This window comes from Garra rufa, chromosome 16 (genome assembly GCF_049309525.1).
Source record: "Garra rufa chromosome 16, GarRuf1.0, whole genome shotgun sequence".
Classification (NCBI taxonomy): domain Eukaryota; kingdom Metazoa; phylum Chordata; class Actinopteri; order Cypriniformes; family Cyprinidae; genus Garra; species Garra rufa.
Window position 1 is genome coordinate 29359784 of NC_133376.1, and position 21416 is coordinate 29381199.

The following is a 21416-nucleotide window of genomic DNA, read 5'->3' on the forward strand; positions in this document are numbered from 1 at the left end:
TATACATTAGGATGGACACTAGGCATAACCTACATATGTAGTACATACAGTATTGCCACTTTATCAATGTTTAGTAAATCTAAACCATTTGAAAGTGTGTGTGCTAGTGGGAAAATTCCAGTTTACCAATGAATGTTTGCCAAAAGCAAATAAAGTCTGCCCTTGTGTTCTTCAAGTGCTTAAATCAATAAATTCAATAAATCGCAACACTTCTGAACCACTGAATGTGGGAAACCAGTGAACAAAATACACTGTTATTAAAAATGTCATTAAATGTTTGCAATGACAAGTAAGAGTTTGTGAAGCATGTCTAAAGGCTGTAATGTATCATTAAAGAACCTAATGTAGAAAAAAATAACAATAAGCCGTTGAATTATTGCAGTCTGATTGCAAAAAAAAACCACTGAACAGAATCAGTTCAACTGTCGGTTGTTATTGCCATCTATTTCATGTTTCTCCTTTTCTGTTTCTGCTGCTTTGAACAGTGACAGGACAAAGCGAACATGTAGAAAGACGGTTCAAACACAAAGCAGGAGGAAGAATGAAATCAAAGAACCGTTTGTTGTTATGAGTCAATCTAGGGCATGTTAACTGTGTTCTTACAAATCAGACATATATATTCTTCTGTGTGTTTATGAATGTATTTATGTACACTTGTGTATTGGCGTGTTTGTCAGTCTACATTTATTTCTACACTTTAAGTATAGGTTTACTGTACATATACTTTCAGAGAGGTAGGCTGTTTAAGAAACATTCCTTACTCACACCCACAGCTTCATTTTTTATCATTTTATTGTGTCTTTGATGGACCCATTACAATATCTATCTATCTCTCTCTCTCTCTCTCTCTATATATATATAGCGCTCCCTGACAGGGTTTTACTCCTAAAATTAGGTGCCTTTATGTTTAACAAAGATTAAGAAATAGCTAGAAATATATACACTGCAGTTTAAAAGTTTAGAATCAGTAAGATTATTAATGTTTTTTAAAGAAGACTTTTATCCTCATCAATTTATTTGATCAAAAATACAGAAAAAAAATATTATGAAATATTATTGCAAATTAAAAAGAACTTTTTTCTATTTTAATATACTTTAAAATACAATTTATTTCCGTGATGCAAAGCCATTACTCCAGTCTTCAGAGTCACATGATCCTTCAGTTTTATTATCATTGTTGGAAACAGTTTGGAACCTGTGATACTTTTTTCAGGATTCTTTGATTAATAAAATGTTCAAAAGAACAGCATTTATTCAAAATAGAAATATTATCTTACAATACAAGTCATTATTATCACTTTTTATTAAATTAACACATCCTTGCTGAATCATTTTTTTTTTTTTTTTTTAAGAAAAAAAAAAAAAAATTACTGACCCCAAGCTTTGAGCGGTAGTGTATATTGTTACAAAAGATTTCTATTTTAAATAAATGCTGTTTTTTTTACCTTTGTATTCAAAGAATCATAAATAAAAGTATCACAGGTTCCAATAAATAAGCAGTAAATACAACTTATTACTGACATTGATAATAAATCAGCAACTTAGAATCATTTCTGAAAGATCATGTGACACTGAAGACTTGAATATTGATGCTAAAAATTCCGCTTTGCATCACAGGAATAAATTATATTTTAAAGTATATTAAAATAGAAAACCAATATTTTAAATTGCAATAATATTTCACATTATTAATGTTTTTTCTGTATTTCTAATCAAATAAACAGCCTTGATGAGCAGAATTCAGCTTTGCACTTCAAGTCATATCGAGGTGTTTAAATGTCTCCACTAGAGGTCAGCATTGTCCACTAAAAGAAGTACGTTCAGACTGAGCATTTTCAGCTACAGTAGTTACACAGTCACAGTCATGAAATATTAGTTCATCAGTATATTTCATTTTAATTTTGATAAGTAGAGGTAATGGAAGAGAGGAATACTTTTCAAGCAAATCATCTTACAAAAATGTATTTGTCAGGTTTTACATTATAAAACAATATACTGTTCAAATACATCTTTGATTGTCATGTACATAGTCAAGACTTAACAAGCATTTTAAAAAGCAATCATCAGTTCTCGACATAAAAGTTAGACATTACAGATTTGATGTGGTTCAGTAATTCTTATTCACATACACAAAAGAAATGTTTTATACATGGTTCTATCGCAAGAACAGGCTCAAAAAGGCATTTTAGTTGTGCATTTGCTAATCAATGATTAATACTGTAGACCACAACTGGATTGTTACATGTCCATTATACTGTTACATGGCTGTTACATTTTACCTTTCATTGTTTAAACTCAGTTTTTAGTTCACAGTTAAATTAAATTAATTATATATTCCACATTTTTATATTAATAGACACATCCTTCATTATTGTGTACTATACTATAATATAATATTAAATAATAATACATTTAGAGCAGAAGCTTTAAAGCTACAGTTTGCCTCTACAAACAATTGTTTTGTTGGATCACTGCATGAAGTCCATGCTGAGTTATCTTGTGTGGCTTAACATACAGCCTTCAAGGCATTCAAATTTAGAAGCCAACATGCAATGAGCCATCATGCAAAAAAGCCTGAAGGCATGACTACTGTTTTTTTACTGTTTGCATGTTGCCTTGCCTATTTAAATGCTTTTAAATATATCTATTTGTCTCCTGTGTCACTATATGACTAAAGGAAATTAAATAATATCTCCTCATGCCAGTTTTTCCTGTGCAAATGAAACTAATTTTAAGTTATATACACAGATAGGCAGACTGACAGATGGGTGGATACAGACAGACAATCTATATTAGTAGTCATTCGATACTCCCTAACATTTTTGTGCTATGTAACATCTGATTTGCTAACCTCATGATCAAGCAGCTCCTTCAGTCCTGCTCATCTTTGATAATAATGTCATCTTTGTCCTAGATTCTGAGGACTCTGAATCAGACCCAGAACATCTGAGAGCCTCCCATAACTTCTTTCTGAAATCCTTAGACACATAATAAAAGATGAAAGGATCGATACAGCTGTTGAAGGTGCTGAAAGACAAAGCGATCTGGTACGGAACATAAAGGTTAAAATCTGATGTGGAGTAATGCAAAAACAAGAGAATGTTACTAGGCAATAAGAAAACCACAAAAACCATTAACATTAGCACAGTCACTACAATCGCACGAACAAAACGCTGCCCTTCAGCCATAAGGGTACGCAAGACCGCAGAATAGCAAAACAGCACAACCAGCAGTGGAAGCAGGAAGCAGAGTAAGAAGAGAGTAGCAAAGTATGGCAGGAAGTAGTTTTTCTGCTGTTCTATGGGTAGTGCATCATGGCAGGTTGTTATAGGAAAGTTGTTTATCTTATAGGACTGTTGTGAGGCTAACAAGGGCACAACAGCAGCTAAAACCACTATCCAAACCACAACACTCATACAGACAGAATTTTTATTACTTCGAAGGGTCTTGGCACCAAAAGGGTGAACAAGAGCTACGTAGCGATCCACAGCGATCAGTGCCAGACAAACCACTGAGCCGTACATGTTTCCATAGAGGACCCCAATTACAACACGGCAGAATGCTTCTCCAAATGTCCAGTTGTTGCCCAGGAAGTGGTAGACGATACGGAAAGGGAGCACCATCAGTAGCAGAAGATCGCAGATGGTGAGGTTGATCAGCAAAATGGTGGATGGGAGCTTCTTGGTTCGCAAGAGCAGCACCCAGAGGGCCAACAAGTTCGATGGGAGCCCGATCAAAAAGGCGAAGAGGCAGAGAAGAGGAACCACTAGTGTAAAGCTGTAGCTCTGGATCTGCTCCTTAAGCTCATCTGGAATTGAGCCATTAAACAGAGGCAAGGCCCGACTCCCTAAGAGGAGGAAAAACTGATAGTCAGTTTTATTTTTATCTTGTTACTTTTCCTAAGAATGACAGAATAGACTTATTCATTCAATCACAATGTAGGACCACCCAGAAACTATTAGATACTCAATGTGTTTTTCTTTGTGCTTGAAAAACAGCTTCAGTCATATAGACATTGCTTAAAATTAAGTCTCTCGTCATTTATTCATCATGACTAATCATTTACCGCAGCGGTAGGCAACCTGTTGTGCCTTTGAGGTTTATAAAACTACTTATGAAACAATGCTTCAGAGATATTTATAGGGTTATGAAACCCCCGGTTTCAGACAACTATGGGTTCAGACAGTTTCACAAATAAATGCACAGCCATTTGCACTATGCATCGGAAACATATATATGAATGCGCTGTTGCACATCATCTAATAAATTATTTTGTGGCGTTTAAAGTGTCTGGGAACTATGACGTCACTTTGTAGGCAAAAACCCGGAAGAGAGTTAGCATTTTAGCACTTTCGGTTCCATAATCCCAAAGTCAATGGGTTTTTAATGAGATTTTGGTTAAATCCCTTAAGTAAGGTCCGTGGTTAACACAAGCTCAAGATACTTTCATGCTTTATTGTATGACATAAAACACACCAGTTACACCCCACTCGTGATTTTATTAAACTATTACGTTTCTTGAAAAAGACGGTTGCTAACACGTTGCTAAATGAGACTATAGGTGCTGTCGGAGACATTAACCATCATCACGCAGAACTGTTTATCAACTTATAGTATTTTCTAAATGTACAGTCGTGGCCAAAGTTTTTGAGAATGACACAAATATTAATTTTCACAAAGTTTGCTGCTAAACTGCTTTTAGATCTTTGTTTCAGTCGTTTCTGTGATGTACTGAAATATAATTACAAGCACTTCATACGTTTCAAAGGCTTTTGAGAAGCAACCCCACACATGAATGGTCTCAGGATGCTTTACTGTTGGCATGACACAGGACTGATGGTAGCGCTCACCTTTTCTTCTCCGGACAAGCCTTTTTCCAGATGCCCCAAACAATCGGAAAGAGGCTTAATCGGAGAATATGACTTTGCCCCATTCCTCAGCAGTCCATTCGCCATACTTTTTGCAGAAGATCAATCTGTCCCTGATGTTTGTTTTGGAGAGAAGTGGCTTCTTTGCTGCCCTTCTTGACACCAGGCCTTCTTCCAAAAGTCTTGGCCTCACTGTGCGTGCAGATGCGCTCACACCTGCCTGCTTCCATTCCTGAGCAAGCTCTGCACTGGTGGCACTCCGATCCCGCAGCTGAATCCTCTTTAGGAGACGATCCTGGCGCTTACTGGACTTTCTTGGACGCCCTGAAGCCTTCTTAACAAGAATTGAACCTCTTTCCTTGAAGTTCTTGATAATCCTATAAATTGTTGATTTAGGTGCAATCTTAGTAACCACAATATCCTTGCCTGTGAAGCCATTTTTATGCAACGCAATGATGGCTGCACGCGTTTCTTTGCAGGTCACCATGGTTAACAATGGAAGAACAATGATTTCAAGCATCATCCTCCTTTTAACATGTCAAGTCTGCCATTCTAATCCAATCAGCCTGACATAATGATCTCCAGCCTTGTGCTCGTCAACATTCTCACCTGAGTTAACAAGATGATTACTGAAATGATCTCAGCAGGTCCTTTAATGACAGCAATGAAATGCAGTCAGTGGAAAGATTTTTTCGGGATTAAGTTAATTTTCATGGCAAAGAAGGACTATGCAATTCATCTGATCACTCTTCATAACATTCTGGAGTATATGCAAATGGTAACACTTTACAATAAGGTTCATTAGTTAAACATTAGTTAATGTATTAACTAACATGAACTAACCATGAGCAATACATTAGTTACTGTATTTACTAATCTTTATTAGCATTAGTTAACGGAAATACAGTTGTTCATTGTTTGTTCATGTTAGTTCACACTGCATTAACTAATGTTAACAAAATTTTAATAATGTATTAGTAAATGATAAAGTTAACATTAACAAAGATTAATAAATGCTGTATAAGTGCAGTTCATTATTAGTTCATGTTAACTAATGTGGTTAATTAATGTTAACTAATGAACCTTATTGTAAAGTGTTACCATGCAAATTGCTATTATAAAAACTTAAGCAGCCACTTTTCCAATTTCCAATATTTATGTAATTCTCAAAACTTTTGGCCATGACTGTAGTATAATTTGTAGTACAATTAATTGTAGAATAACCAAACTAAGTTAGTTCCACGTATTTTATATTGTCGTTCCACAGTGTTTTTTTTTTTTTTTTTTGGTTTTGTATGGAAGATTATCGTTTTATTACTGATATAACCAGCGGAGACTCTTTGTTCATACCATGAGGTAAATTCATATTATCATTATTCCATGTAAACACCACATTTACCGGCTTTACGTGGTTGCAGTGAAACTTTACTGATGCACAGTGCTTAAAGCCACGTTAAAATGAAATGTTTACAGCCACATGGTGTTAGAAAGCAAAAAGATTGAGGATTTTCTAGAAGCAAGGATAAAATAACATTTTGTGTAACCTCTAACAAAATGATAGCTGAAACGTGGTACTTTATTCACTAAAATAAATGTAATCTTACCGTAATCAAAAACTTACTCACTCTGCTGCTATTTAATAATTTCATGCACTACATTTTTATTGAATACTACGTGGAGACTCGTTTTTAATTAAAATATCCATATTAATCAAGGATTTATTGACTTTTAATGGACCTTACTTCGAAATGGGTGCTTTCATGTGTGTTTTAGTGAAGATTATTTAATTAATTCTAGTTTTGAATTTATTCCAGTTTTATATGAAAAGATTAACGTAACATGGAATAAAATGCAATCACAGAGTAAATCCTTTATACTGAACATGTTTCTAAAAAGAAGTTTGAAAAAGGTTGTCGGAAGCATGGTGGTGGTGACTTTGAAATAGCTTTTTTAGTTCTGCCGTTTGTATTTAGGCTTCAAATTCATACAAGTTATTTTGTGAGGATTACCTTGATGGACAAAACGTGTACATTTCATGAACTATGGTTGAACACAGAGCTTATTTTTTGCGATAATCCAAAAGCCTATGGAAAATTCCTCTTGCCTTTTTGTCGAGGGAACCAGTGTGATGCTAGCGGCGATCGACCTACAAAGTGAAGTCATAGTTTCACCAATTTATTAAGCCTTTTGATGGGTTGTGTCAAGAAAAAAACACTTACACTTACTATATGAATGAATCGCATGAATCTCATAGTCTGAAGCGCCTGTCACAGCAAATCAGCACACGCTGTCGTAAATAATTAAGCGAAGCGTCTTCTCATAGGATGAGAACACACAGCCTCATAAATATTTATGAGACACCGATGCTTTACGTCAGCACAATGTCGATTTTAAACCCGGAATCTGAAAATACCGCAAAAGAGCTCAAAATTAACCAGTTCTCTCTAATAACAATTAATATTAACAGATGGCAACGTTGCTGTCTATGATGTGCAACACAAACATTTATGCTAAAATCTCAGAAAAAGTAGTCTAGGGTTTTATACCCCTTTAAGATTCTGCACTATTTGTTACCCAGAACCACAAAACCAGTCACAAGGGTCAATTTTTTTGAATAAATAAGCTTTTCACTGATGTATGATTTGTTAGGATAATCGATACAACTGATACAACTATCTGAGGGTGCAAAAAAACCTAAATATTGCAAAAAATGCCTTTAAAGTTGTCCAAATGAAATTCACAGCAATGCATATTACTAATCAAAAATTAAGTTTTGATATATTTACTGAAGGAAATTCAAAAATATCTTCATGGAACATGATCTTTACTTAATATCCTCATGATTTTGGGCATAAAAGTAAAATTGATCATTTTGACCCATACAATGTTTTTTTGGCTATTGCTACAAATATACTCATGCTACTTAAGACTGGTTTGTGCATGGTCACATTAGTATGTTAATCAAATACAGATTTTCATCTGAACATGTAAAAATATTTATGTTCTATACATACACATAGCATGCATTTAAAACAAAATATTATGATTATGAAATAGGAAGTTATGACCCATTCTTTAAAGACTTTTATTATTTATCGTTTTAAAAAGATCAGCTTAATTCTAAGAAGACGTGCTTACTCACTTGTAGCCTACAGCAGTACCGCAATAACAATAAAATGTAGATGTGTTAGATTAAATCTCATGTCTGTGCATGTTACAGCTCACTGCCGCCCACATATTTCCAATAGCCTATAAGCTGTGTAGACTTAAATTAGGCTACATTCGAACTACGTTATATGAAAATCAAAGGAGATTGATAATTTAAGCATCAATGCTGTAATAGTAGGCTATGCGTAGTATTTAGATGACTGTACGCTAGTTTTTCTGTTAGCCTATGTTTTTGAAAAAAGGACGAACTTTTCATACGTGAAAACTAAGTAACAAACACCTAAAACAGGATCTTAATCTTAAAATTATATTAAAAAAAAAATGAGAACTTACTGTTTGGAAATATTGACTTGCTGCTGTTTGAGCCATTCATCTCTGAAGTTGATGAGACGTGCAGAAAAATTAGGAGACAGAGAAAAGGCACTCGATTAAAAGATGTCATGGCGATGAAACCTCAGTTTCTTTAAATAAAACTTTAAAGTATTTTTAAAAGGTTCATAGATGAAATCTATCTCTGTAGATTTCTAGCGGTGTGCTACTCAAAAGTTTTTTCAGGATGTGAAAGTACTCGTCCTGTTTATCATCTGTTACTCCGCTTAACGTTTGTGTCTAGGTAGGCTACATAAAACACAAAAAGTTGTTTTAATAGTTTTGTTAGCTATCTTGTGTGGGTTTTCATCCCGCCCTTCCTGAGTTACTTTAGACCAATCAATGAGTCTCTCTTGACTGTTCCCCCCTCTCTCAGTGTCTGTGAAGATGTTAAACAGATTCGAGTGTCTACCTCACTGTTTACATATTTTCTCTCCTGACCTACTTAGTTCAGGTCGTTTGAAATTATAATAATCATTGGAAAAAATAATGTTGAAACAACTGCGACTTTAATGACACCTTTTTGAACAACGCTAGTTGAATATTGTATATGGTCAGTATTTTAAAGCTAAATTATTTACGGTGTGAGACGTATATACGTATATACCTATATATATAGCTTATATGAATTATGCCTGCATTTACATTTAAGGCATTTAGTAGCCAATGCTACTGTAACACAGTAATAACATTCTGGAATGTCAACTTCAGTACTAAACAGGAAGAGAGGTTTTTAACGAGGAAATGAAAGAGTTTGGGAAAATGTCAGTTTCTGGACAAAACCTGTATTATCAGACAACTTGCATTGTTCTTTTTATAGTTCCTTTTTTTTTTAAAAAAAGAGAAGGCAAATAATAGTAACAGTTTGCTCCATAAAAACATACCTTTTTTTACCTAATGATAAATTAATAACAGTACCAAAGATTATTACATTATGCTCAAACGATTCAACGATATTTTATTTTTATATTTTTTTATTTTTTTGTAAATAACTTTTTTTTTTTGCTGGACCTTGGTTTTTATCTCAATTAACTCAATGACAGATTTGAGTGATGTAATTTTGTTGAAATATAGAATCAGACATTGAGCACTAGATGGCGCTAGATTGCTGCACTCCTTACTTGCAATATTTGCGTCATTATTGCTTATACATTATTTAAAAAAAGAAAAAGAAAGAAAGAAATGCACAGCACAATTGCTCGGTTCTTGGTCAATTTCAATAATGGACAATACGTTGCAAAGCATCTAAATGTTAAAGTACTGACAGAGACTACTTTTTACACACTTGGAGTGTGAGAGCTGTGTTTTGTTGTACAGAGGGCTCAACTCAGAAATCCTTAGATACTTTAACATGATAAATCTAACTGACTGTTGAATGTACTGAGAGACAAATTAATCGGGTAAAGCATATATAAGTCAAAGTCTATCTTAGAGTGGAAGGGGATGGAACCAGTAGTGCTGTGAATTCTGAATGTGGACTCTTTTTGTCCACAATATACAAACCATCATTTTCATGTGAGTAGAAAAAGGTTAGTCAGAAAGGTAGTCAACTCAGTTTTCCATTGTATCATGTCTGTGCATGCCATCTGCTGTTTCATGTCAGTGCATGCATCATTCAGCTGTGGTCTCTGTCACGGTTTTACATTCCACCAACCCTGATTGAAACTTTCTCTTTAAGTGGGCTAATAATTGTAATTGCTGTATCCTCTTAAGATGAAAAAAAAATATACAAAAAGTTTCCACCAGGTTCGTAATAAATTAGTTTAAAGCTAATAACTAAGGTTTAAAGTAAATGTATTTTAAGTTTGATTTTAATAAAAATTAGTTTAACATAATAAAACCAAATACAAGAGAATTTAAAATGAAAAAGAGAGAATTAAAGCGGTGCAAGTGAAGCTAGATGTGATACAGTCTTTTCAGAAGTAGTTTATTTTATTTTTTTTGTTTAGATCATAATGTTAAACATTCTATAGTTAGTTGGAAGTGTGAAAAGCGTAAGATAATAAAATCTACAGTATGCATAAATGGCGTTCGAAAAGTAACAACAAATGTGGTAAAAATGTTTATCGTTAAACATAAAAAAAACTAATGTGACGTTCACAAAAAAAGGTAACTTATTATTTTTAATAAAAATAAATTTCTGTATAGTGACGGTGAGTCCATTAAACATTATTTAAAAAAAAAAAATCGGCCTTCCAAGACGACCTAATATGACGTCATAAAGAGCGATCGGAAAAGAAGCGTTCTAAAAAGGTGCATTCGACTTCATGCTGAGCCGCCAGAAATCGGCTGCCGCCTTAACAATGCATTCTGGTAAGATCATTTGTCCGACTTTGATCGGCGCTGCAGCCGCCTTTCGATCACGTGTGCCATCAAAGTACCGTGAGAGCAAAATGAGACCAGCCGCAGAGGTCAGGCGCTGCAGTTGCTCAAATTCGGCTGCGAAAGCCTTGATGAGATGACGACACACTTTATTCTCATTGGTCAGATTATGTGACGACAAGCACGACGTGTGCTGCGTGTTTTTTCTTTAAAAAAACTTCCTGTATGTAATCAATCTTTATATCGAATATCTGATATTCAAACAAAACAATAATGATGAAAATGAAGATTTGGTAAATATATATTCTTATTGTATAAGAGTTAAAGTTTGGAAAAAAACTGGTCAACCAGAGGCCGTTATTTTAATGGATGTTGTGAGAGGCTTCACTACACTGAATAAACTGCTTATATTTGAAAAATGTCCTATAGCTAACTACAAAACCAAGATACAAATAATAAATGTCATATTGCATTACATAAAAGTAACTCACTGTCATGATCGGGGCTGTGGGGTTTCCCTCAGCCTCCTGAGGTCGCTATTCACACTGCACTTCTAATAGCATTCACCTGTCCTTGTCGTTAACACTGATTCACTCACAGCTGTTCACCATTTGGACTTTTGTATAAGAACTCTCATTTCTCACTCCTGCTTCATGTCTGCATTGTCTCGTGTTAGTTTGTTATGTGTTCCGTGATTTTCCCTGGCTTTTGAATCTTGTTCTTGGTTTTGTTATTTTGTGTTCGAGTCAGGGCTGTAGTACTCGAGTCCGGTCTTGGACTCGAGTCCGGTCTCGAGACCGTTTTTTTATGGTCTCGGACTTGTCTCGGACTCGCTGGTATTCAGACTCGGACTTGTCTCGGTCTCGGCCACTGGTCTTGCCAAATATGGCTTTTGGTCTCGACCGAGTCCAGGTGTCTTTATTATGTTCCCAGTAAGCACACATTTTAAACTGTTTATAATTTACATTTTTTCATTTCACCCGCCCGAATTTAATTAAAATATTATTTTTCGTCACGTCATCTGCCCGAACGACCCATCACTACCAATAACCAATCACAAAAACAAAAAAACAAAACAAAAAAGTAATAACCAATCACACACTAGATTATATTTGCACGGCACGCTCTGCATCTGCGTGCCCTGCTAACGTTAATTTTCATTGATTCACACACACACTCTAACATGACATAAGCGGTGCAATTTACACTATTGACTTCTAAGGATTTTGATAAGAAACCACAAGAAACAGGTGAATAAAGGCTGACAATCAATGTTTAATGTTCAGATGTTATTATTTCAAGACATGTAAAGCATTTTAGCTGGTTTATGTGTGTCGTGTTCTATGAGAGCTGTGTGTGGAGGGACGGGAATGTTTTTCTGAATGTCTATATGTGTTTCATTTATTTGTCCACGTTGTTTTGAACTACTGTACCGCTGTGTGTTGCGATCAGGACCGTTCAAAGCATCGTCGCGATATGTTCATTGTCAAACTCCAAAATTAGACCATTTTTATTTTTTTTAAAAACGTCATTACTTCATTTGAAAAAGTTAACACATGTATTTTAGTTTGTTGTGAATATTTTTTTTCATTTGATCAGATAACATTTTAAGCTGTCATATGGTCGTGTTACAACGTGCCCCTCAGATGTTACAATGTACCCCATCTATGGGGCATGTTGTCACGTTTCACTTCCTTTCTTTTGAGGTAAATAACGAAAAACGTATACACTGTAAATATGAAACAAAGCGATATATTTGTACTAGACAAATGTGAAAATAATGTGGATAAAAATTGTACTCTGAACCCCAAGTGGATTTACATAAACCGCGAAATTCAAAAAGTGTTAGGTTGTGCCCCGCTCTCCCCTACTGGTCACTTCTTTTCTACACTACTGTACATCTGCAGTGAAGCTATATTGTAATTTAGTTGCTTAAATGCTCAGTACTAGTACCGAGCATTGGTAATAGTAGTGGGTTGGTGTTTGTATATCAGTTCTAACACTGCTATTATGAGGTATCACCATATGTCATCATTCTGTTTTCTTTAGATTAATAGATTATATGATATCAAGTGGAATGTCTATACTTAAAAATCATGGGTGTTGTTACCCAGTCATTCATATTATCACAGCAATATTATGATTAAAGGTAATAGTTTGGATATAAACACTGATGTGATGTCTATGGTAGAAATTAAAACAGAGCACGTCATCTTTTGAAAGCAATTGGCGCTTCAAATAATGTTTGTGTCGATTGCATTGTTTCGCCACTAGATGGAAACAACTGTTAAAAAATGTATTTGTCAACGAATAGAGATTGATTCAAAAATGCAGATTCATCCAGTGATGTTTTTGTGAGCATGTCATTTATTCATTCAAACCACTTTTTCATAAATGTAATATAAAAAATCGGTGTGTTAAACATATTCTATTTTAAATATAAATATTATGTATTAAATTATTAAGAATTCATTAAAATGAATTAAACACTTTTAAATAGACTGAAGCAATTAATATTTTGTCTCACATTATTTTGCTTAGTTTAGAATTGCGAGGAAATTGTGATCTCTATTTAATCTTAAAAAAAAAACTAAAACTGAAACTAAACTATATAAAAACTAAATAGAAATGTGTTCACAAAATAGAAACTAAACTAAAACTAAAAAAAATGTTAATGAAACTAATAAAAACTAAACTAAATTTTACTGAAAATTTGAAAACTATACCAAAATAAAACAAATTTTAAAAAGCTAAACTAAATTAACTTCGGCTTCAACACTAGTCTTTTTTTTTTTTTCTCCGGTCTCGACTTGGTATCGGTCTTGGTCTCGACTTGGTCTTGGTCTTGACATGGTCTGTCTTGGTCTTGGTCTTGGTCTTGTCTTGGTCTCGATCCCTTCTGGTCTTGGTAGTGTCTTGGTCTCGGTTTAGGCGGTCTTGACTACAAGTCTAGTTGTGACACTGTTTTTGCTTTTAGATCAACAAATAATAACCCAAAATGATTGTCTTGATGATGTCATGCATACGGCTTTTTTTCCTGTCCTGGACTCGGTCTTGACTCGGACTCGAACTTTTTTGGACTCGGTCTTGTCTTGGACTCGAACCTCTTTGGACTCGGTCTTGACTTGGACTCGACTAGTCCTGGTCTTGGACTTGTCTTGGACTCGACAAAGGTGGTCTTGACTACAGCCCTAGTTCGAGTTATCAGTTTGTGCCGTGTTGGCCTTTTGTTTGTTGATTTGTGTTTATTAAATATTAAAATTCATCTTCACCTGCATTTGGACCCAGACCTCCTGTGTGAAACGTGACACTCACATTGATATGATCAATAAAAAAGCAAAACGATTGTATAAAATAAACGATAGGGAAACTTTTTTCTTTTCTTTTTTTATCTAATGTAGTTTCATTTATTCTTTTTCTTTATTCCTTTTTTTTTTTGTATGTTTGGAATACAGTTTCATCCTCTGTAAGTGTCCTACCTGAAGGCCGCTTCTTTACTCCTCCCCCGACTGCAAGCGGCTGCTGGCAGGCTATAGTGTAGTGCATCTCGATCGCACCTAAAGACTCTTGGCCATTTCAACGGATAATGTAGCCTACGTACCTGTTCTCCTCGCGGGATTACTGACACTGACATTTTACCTGCTGACCGGTGTTACTAGCTTCTCTGTGAAACTCTGAAACTGAATGGGTCTTGTGTTGTCTTGATTTATTCACTTTAAAGTCATGTTTCAAATTCAACAAGATGAAATGCTGAATCTAAAGAATTTAGTGCATGTTTAATACCTTGGAAATATAGTAGACACAATACAAAAACAAATAAATCTTCCATGGACTAGATTATTATAGACTGTAGGCTTAGTGATAGGCCTATGTTCAATTATATATAGATAACGTTATATGGTATATAAGCGTCTGCCACCCAATAATCACAATAAGAATTGTGTTTCTTTTAATAAACACAAATCATATCCTTTAAATTCTGTCATTTTGATCACAAAATACAAACAATACATTTGTTTTTCCACCCTATAATGGGGCGTGAGATCACTATACAGCATTTGCCTCAGTTTAAGCAGCATGTGAAACGGTCATCTTTTCCTCTTTTCTACTAATTATTGGATGAAATAAACAATAATAAATATCAGACATGTTGAAAAAAATCTGACTAATTTAATAAAACAAATGTCTCATGTAAGCCATTAATTAGTGTGTCGAAAATCGTCAGTAAAACAGCTTGTAAATAGTCATAACAGTCTATACCTCAGACACAGCAACAATATAACTTTGCCAACATTGTTTGCCAGCATTGTGTTATTATTTTCAACTGCCACAGACCTTTTTGTTTTTGAAGGTGGAATTTTCTTAACTTTATTCAAACAATAACAAACACAACTTTAATCTCATAATTTTAACGTTATTCTAAAAATATTATGGCCTAATTGAACCATGACCTAATCCTGGCTTAGTCTAAGCCCTGTCTGTGAAACTGGGCCTTTATTTACTAAATTACTTAATGCAAACACACTTTTGGCATAGTGGCCGAAAATGCAAAAACACAGAGAAAATGTGAAACATTTGTTGAAAAACAACAACAACTACTTACTCCTATTTTAGTTGTAATTAATTCAGTTGAATTTAATTAAGTCTCTGGGCCCTTCTTTCGGCAAATTCATCCACAGTGTCCTTGGTGTTTAATTTAAGGCTTTATGTATTCTCAATGGAAAGATTGGCTACTTTTGATAGTCTTTGGATAAAAGAGAATTAAAATGAAAGATTGAGAATGTCGCTGAATGTAATAATTCATATAGAAATAGTTTATTTTATTCTTTGTTTAGATCATAAGGTTAAACATTAGTAAATTGAAAGTTTGAAAAGTTAAGAGTAAAATAAAAACTATGCATAAACAGAATTCGAAAAGTAACAAATGTGGTAAAATGTTTATCGAAAAACATAAAAACAAGTTTTAATGTGACTTTCACACACAAAAAAGTTAATTTATTACTTATAATAAAAAATAAACATTGTAATACGATAATTTATTGTAATGTAGGACTATATGGTCTCCACTAGAGAGAGCCACAGATCTGATGAGTTGTTGATATGGTCCAACTAATAACTGATCTCTGCTATTAGGCTACACAAGAAGTTTGCATATGATGGGCAATTCATGGTAATTGTTTAAAGTATATGGACAAAAAGTGGGAAACAATATGACATGGAAAAGAAAAGAAAAGAAAAGAAAAGAAAAGAAAAGAAAAGAAAAGAAAAGAAAAGAAGTCTCATCATAAACTGTGAACTGGATCTGTTGTCCAGTGCACTTTCATACCATCTGGCTATACAGATGCAGCCAGGTGTGGCAAATGTTCTGCATGCACCATATGACTTAACCCATTTAGTCACAAACTGTTCCCAGCTAAGTGAGTGCATGCATTTTACTTAGAAAACCAAATGAAACAATATGCATGCCTGCAAACAATTAACAAGCTACACAATTTAGTATAAAATGTGAATCAGTTACTTCAGTAACACTACAATAATGATCCATTTAACATTACTTACACTACAGTCAAAAGTTTTTGAGCAGTAAGATTTTTAGTTTTTTTTTTTTAAAGAAGTCTCTTCTGTGCACCAAGCCTGCATTTATTTGATCTAAAGTACAGCAAATACAGTACAATTCTGAAATATTTACCATTTAAAATAACTGTTTTGTATTTGAATATATTTTAAAATGTAATTTATTCATGTGATTTCAAATCTGAATTCTTAGCATCATTACTAAATAAAAGTATTAATTTCTATAATATATATATATATATATATATATATATATATATATATATATATATATATATATATATATATATATAACTGACTCCAAGCTTTTGGAAAATGTCACCAAATCTTTTTATTTCAGATAAATGCTGATCTTCGAATCTTTCTATTTATCAAAGAATCCTGAAAAAAACGAATCAATTATTTTAAATATTGATAATAATAATAATAATAATAATAATAATAATAATAATAATAATAATAATAATGTTTCTTGAACAGCAAATCAGCATATTAGAATTACTTACAAATGAGAAATAAAACACACAATTTATCATAACAAAAAGTAAAATTATCTAAGATTAAATGCTGTAGAAGTATTGTTCACTGAGTAAATTTCAACATTTAGATACCAATACATTCTTAAAATCAAAGTTGTTACTTCAAAGTTATAAACAATGAACAACTGCATTTCTATTGACTAACACTGGCAAATATTAAAAATGCTGAAAGCAATATTGTTACTTTATGTTAGCTAATGTATAATGCCATCATACTGTATTGTGCTCTTCATGCTTCTTTTCTTAAAAATCATCTGGAATAAAACCACTTTGATCACTAGCAATATAAAAATGATTTATAACATAGCCTACAAAAACTGTAATACACATAAAATACATAAACAACTCCTTGTAAACTATAGACTCCTCAAATCTAAAAGTAAACGGCCACAAACGCTACCACTGGTATTAAATGAGTGATTAAGGCAGAGCATACGCATTTTGAGATGATGGTGATGTGGCCCCGTCCTTCCCTCCCACTGATCTGATCTCACTTGTGGCGAGAGACGCGCTGCTTCGCGCCTGCGCAAACGCGTACAGCTCAGTGTTGGCGAGAAGGAAAAAAGGCGAGCAGAACAGCAACACATCGGTCTGCCTATGGCCGAACGAGCCACGGCGCTGTGAAATATCACAACAATAAGAGAGTTTAACTGTAAATAATTGGTGGAAGCGACCGAGAAGGTAAGATATCTCGTCATAACCTTTTCTAAATAAATCCAAATCTCAGCTAGCTAGGAAAGGTGTTTTTGTTGCATAGCAGCTGGTTGTCAGGGCTGGTTGCACGAACAAAGCGGTCCTGACAGCAGAAGAGATACATTTGTTGCCCTTTAACAGTCGTTAAAAGCCTGTGTACTAGTTAATGGACCTGTAGATAAGTCTAACCGCCTTTAATAAAACCTAACGGGGTCCATTATACGGGTTCAAGCCTCTTTGTTGAAATACGCGCGTTTTGTTGTCAGTAACGTCGACAAATCTGTCTACCCTTTCTTCCTTTCTTTCTGTCAGGGGAAGCGGCGCATGGCTCTTCATGTGAACGTTGTGGCTTGAGAGAGGAGGACAGTATGTTTACATGAGGGCTCTTGAGAAGAGCGCTGACCGTTGAAAGATTCGCAGAGTCGGGTTGCGTTGAACGGTGAAGACATTGCCGAAGATGCTGAAGAGATTGGCCGCGCCGGCGTCATGCAGCAGCTGCCTTCTCGCCTTCCTCCTCGCCTTCGTCTCGCCCAGGTGTACGCTGTCTATCGGTGCCGACAAAACTATGGTGAACAAGGAGGATTATTATAGCGCCACGGTTAACGCTACCGTTTTGGACCTTAAAGGCAATCCTCAACAGATGGTAACGAAGAATGACGGGCGGTACGGGCAGAATTCCCCCAAAACAGAGGCGAAGGGGATCGTAATCGCACCTGCTGCTGTTAATGGGGGTGAGTGTGTACTGTATATACATTGATATATTAAACAGGTGTGCAAAAATGTCACCAGAATGGATGCTTTACAGCTCTTCACTTGTCAGAGTCATTAATAATCCTATTGAGAGAAAAGGCATCTTGAAGGAGTCTTAAGATGGTTTGCGGGTCCTTGCTTGTCTCCTAGTCTGGGTGGACCGAGGTGTTCAACTGGGTTAGCTATGTGGCCAGAAAGCCGGACTGGCTAAAAAATGCCCAAAACTCTTGCGAAACCAGAATGGTTAGGCCAACAGACCAGCTAAAACCAACTTAAGCTGATTTTTTAGGCAACTAATGACTATCCAAACAAGCAAGAAACATAACCCTTGCATAGGACTTTGTCCATAGTTTTATTGATGTTAATACAGTATTTTGTATACATAGTGAGCATAATATGTTTTATGGTTTGTTTTATTGTCATTTTTGCAAATATGTGACCCTGGACCACAAAACCAGTCTTAAGTAGCACAGGTATATTTGTAGCAATAGCCCGCAATAAAATGGTATGGGTCAAAATGATCTATTCTTTATGCTAAAAATCATTAGGATATTAAGTAAAGATCATATTCCATGATATTTTGTAAATGTCCTAGCATAAATATATCAAAACCTTTTTTTTTTTTGATTAGTTAAATGCATTGCTAAGAACTTCATTTGGACAACTCGATTGAAATGATTCCAGATTTTCAAATAGTTGTATAGTTGTAGCCAATATTCTCCTATCGTTGCAAACCATACATCAAATGTAAAGCTTGTTTATTCATCTTTCAGATTATGTATAAATCTCAATTTCAAAAAAAGTGACCATTATGACTGGTTTTGTGGTCCAGGGACACGTGTGTTAAAATCTATCTTGCTTTATGAAAGAGAACAATTTTGAAAGTCACGTTAGTAAAGTTTGGGCTTTGAGATCAGAAACTTCCTGTGCTATTTGACATCTCCATATGACTGTCATGTAATTTCCTCTGTTGTGCACAAAGAGAGGAGAAAACTGGTGTTGAATATTTGCTTCATTAGAACTTCTCAGAAAAAGTCTGCTGGTCATTCAGTGGAGTTTCATTTTATTTTTTTATTTTTGATTCAGTGGACACTGACAGTGGCTTTTGTTAATGTGAGACCTTGCGGATAGTCAGGTGCCTTTCTTTGGCTGATTCTCTTGCAATGACTCAGTAAACAGAACTGTACACCCTTCGTACTATATACTTGCAAAACCTCCCCTGAAGAGGCCCTGCACCACTGTGTTCTCTGTTCTGAAAAGTCAGTGACGTAGGGGATAAGGGACACAAGCGTGACTTGCTTTGTTTGCGTTAACAGTAATACCATCCCTTGCCCTCCTCTGCACTAAATTAGCAGCTCTTGTGTCTCAGAGCATAAGTGGCCCGCTTGCCGCCAGCCAGTGTTGCTCAATTGCTTAGCAAACTTGTGTTTAATCCTAGTACTGTTGTGCATGCTCTTCAAGGTCCAAAGTTGCTTTTTGCAGTGCCATGGCTGCTGTCTTTGGCTTTCTCTATCAATTTCCCATTTCTCGTTTAGCTGACATGTTTAGGCAAATTCATCTCCATTAGCTGCACTTGTTATTCAAAATTTTGCTCAATCACTTCATTTTTGCTAGATCCTTCTGTATGTATTGAATGGCTCGAGGGAAGTGCGGTATCTATAATCATTCTTGAGCTGACTGGTGTCGTCTTCCAGTGTTCGGATGCATGTTTCTCTCTCGCTTTATCCCAGTTGTTCTTGCTTGTTCAGGTTACAGGATGCTCAGAAATCACCAGAAATCCTTGAGACTAAGATTCTCTGGAAATCAATTATTAATCAATATTTATAGCACCATTAGTATGCTTATTGAGGTGCAGGGCACTTTGACTTGGTTTACTGCCATTGTGGTAAGACTAAGGAAGATGAATATGTCGATATCAACTATTGCAATCTTTCCTGCTGATCACAGATTTTGAGTTCTGTTTTCAAAGCTTGTTTTTGATGAGTTCAGCAGGGCATTTTTCTGTCGCGTGTCCATTCCTCATTGTACCAATTTTAGCTTACATGCTGTTCTAGTTAACCTAGTGTGTTGGATTGACCCGAGGCAGTTGTCTGGCCTACTGGTCATTATGCCAGTGAACCCAGTGGAGGTCATTAATCCTGATCCAGTCAGGAGCTGAAACAGGGACACCAGGCTCTATATTTAATGTGAAATATGTTCTCAAGGACATTAACACATCCATTCTGCCGTTTGCAGTGAGGGAAGATACTAACCCCCCAAAAGACAATATCCAAAGAAGACAATTTATCATTTAAAAGTAAATGCGCACAGTAAATCTAAAGCTAAACTTCCACAAGTTCTGCTTTTTTACTGCCATCTCAATTGGATCTGATGCAAGGTAATGATTCTCAGCAGAAGATTGTGTGTAAAGAGACCAGAGTACTGACATAAAGCAGTAACACCCACTTCCTCTGTTACTCTAATCACTTTCAGGTCAGGATGCTCTCTCTTGCCTCTGAGAATGGTGCATTTGTGAATTCACTATAGCATAATCATTCCTGAGTGGTTCAGTACTACTGATCAGCTGACCAAGAATTTTCTCCCAACGGAAGGAATGTTTGGGATGTTATTGCTCTCAGCTGCATACATTTAAAGAGGAAGAGGCGTGGGTTTGGGTTTAAAGCTTGTCTTGTTTTTGTCACGTACTCTTTTGGGGTGTTAAATAACACTGATTAAACTGATCGTGATTCTCCACAGTGGGCACTGTGTTAATACTAATAACGTAGATACATTTTAAAATTACACCTGTTTAATACAAAAAAATGCCATTCAAAAACCAGTCATGAGGGTCAATGTTATAAAATTGAGATTTATACATCTTATGAAAGCTGCATAAATAAGCTTTCCATTGATGTATTGGTTTGTTAGGATAGGACAATATTTGGCTGAGATACAATTTGGAATCTGAGGGTGCAAAAATTTCAAAATATTAAGAAAAATGCCTTTGCAATTGTCCAAATGAAGTTCTTAGCAATGCATATTGCTAATAAAAAAATAAGTTTTGATATATGTATTGTAGGAAATTTACTCAATATCTTCATGGAACATGATCAGTACTTAATTTTGACTTATAGAATGTATTGTTGGCTATTGC

At 35.0% G+C, this 21416-nt stretch overlaps 2 protein-coding genes across 4 annotated transcripts in view; one reads left to right on the forward strand and one right to left on the reverse strand.

Annotated features, from left to right (window-relative positions):
• Nucleotides 1-1876: 1876 nt before the first annotated feature.
• Nucleotides 1877-14273, reverse strand: LOC141288116 (proteinase-activated receptor 4). The gene is made up of 2 exons (XM_073820223.1): nucleotides 14207-14273; nucleotides 1877-3847 (listed from the first exon to the last, which is right to left on the reverse strand). Exons 1-2 carry the CDS (start codon nucleotides 14271-14273, stop codon nucleotides 2859-2861), a joined length of 1056 nt encoding a protein of 351 aa, XP_073676324.1. The 3' UTR covers nucleotides 1877-2858.
• Nucleotides 14274-17382: 3109 nt separating this feature from the next.
• rnf130 (ring finger protein 130) overlaps nucleotides 17383-21416 on the forward strand; it is a 65793-nt gene continuing 61759 nt past the window's right edge. For all 3 annotated transcript variants that reach the window (XM_073820616.1, XM_073820617.1, XM_073820618.1), the window contains exons 1-2: nucleotides 17383-17521; nucleotides 17846-18264. In XM_073820616.1, coding sequence (XP_073676717.1) covers nucleotides 17991-18264 — 274 coding nt within the window. In that variant the 5' untranslated portion in view covers nucleotides 17383-17521; nucleotides 17846-17990. The remainder of the gene's footprint in view (nucleotides 17522-17845; nucleotides 18265-21416) is intronic.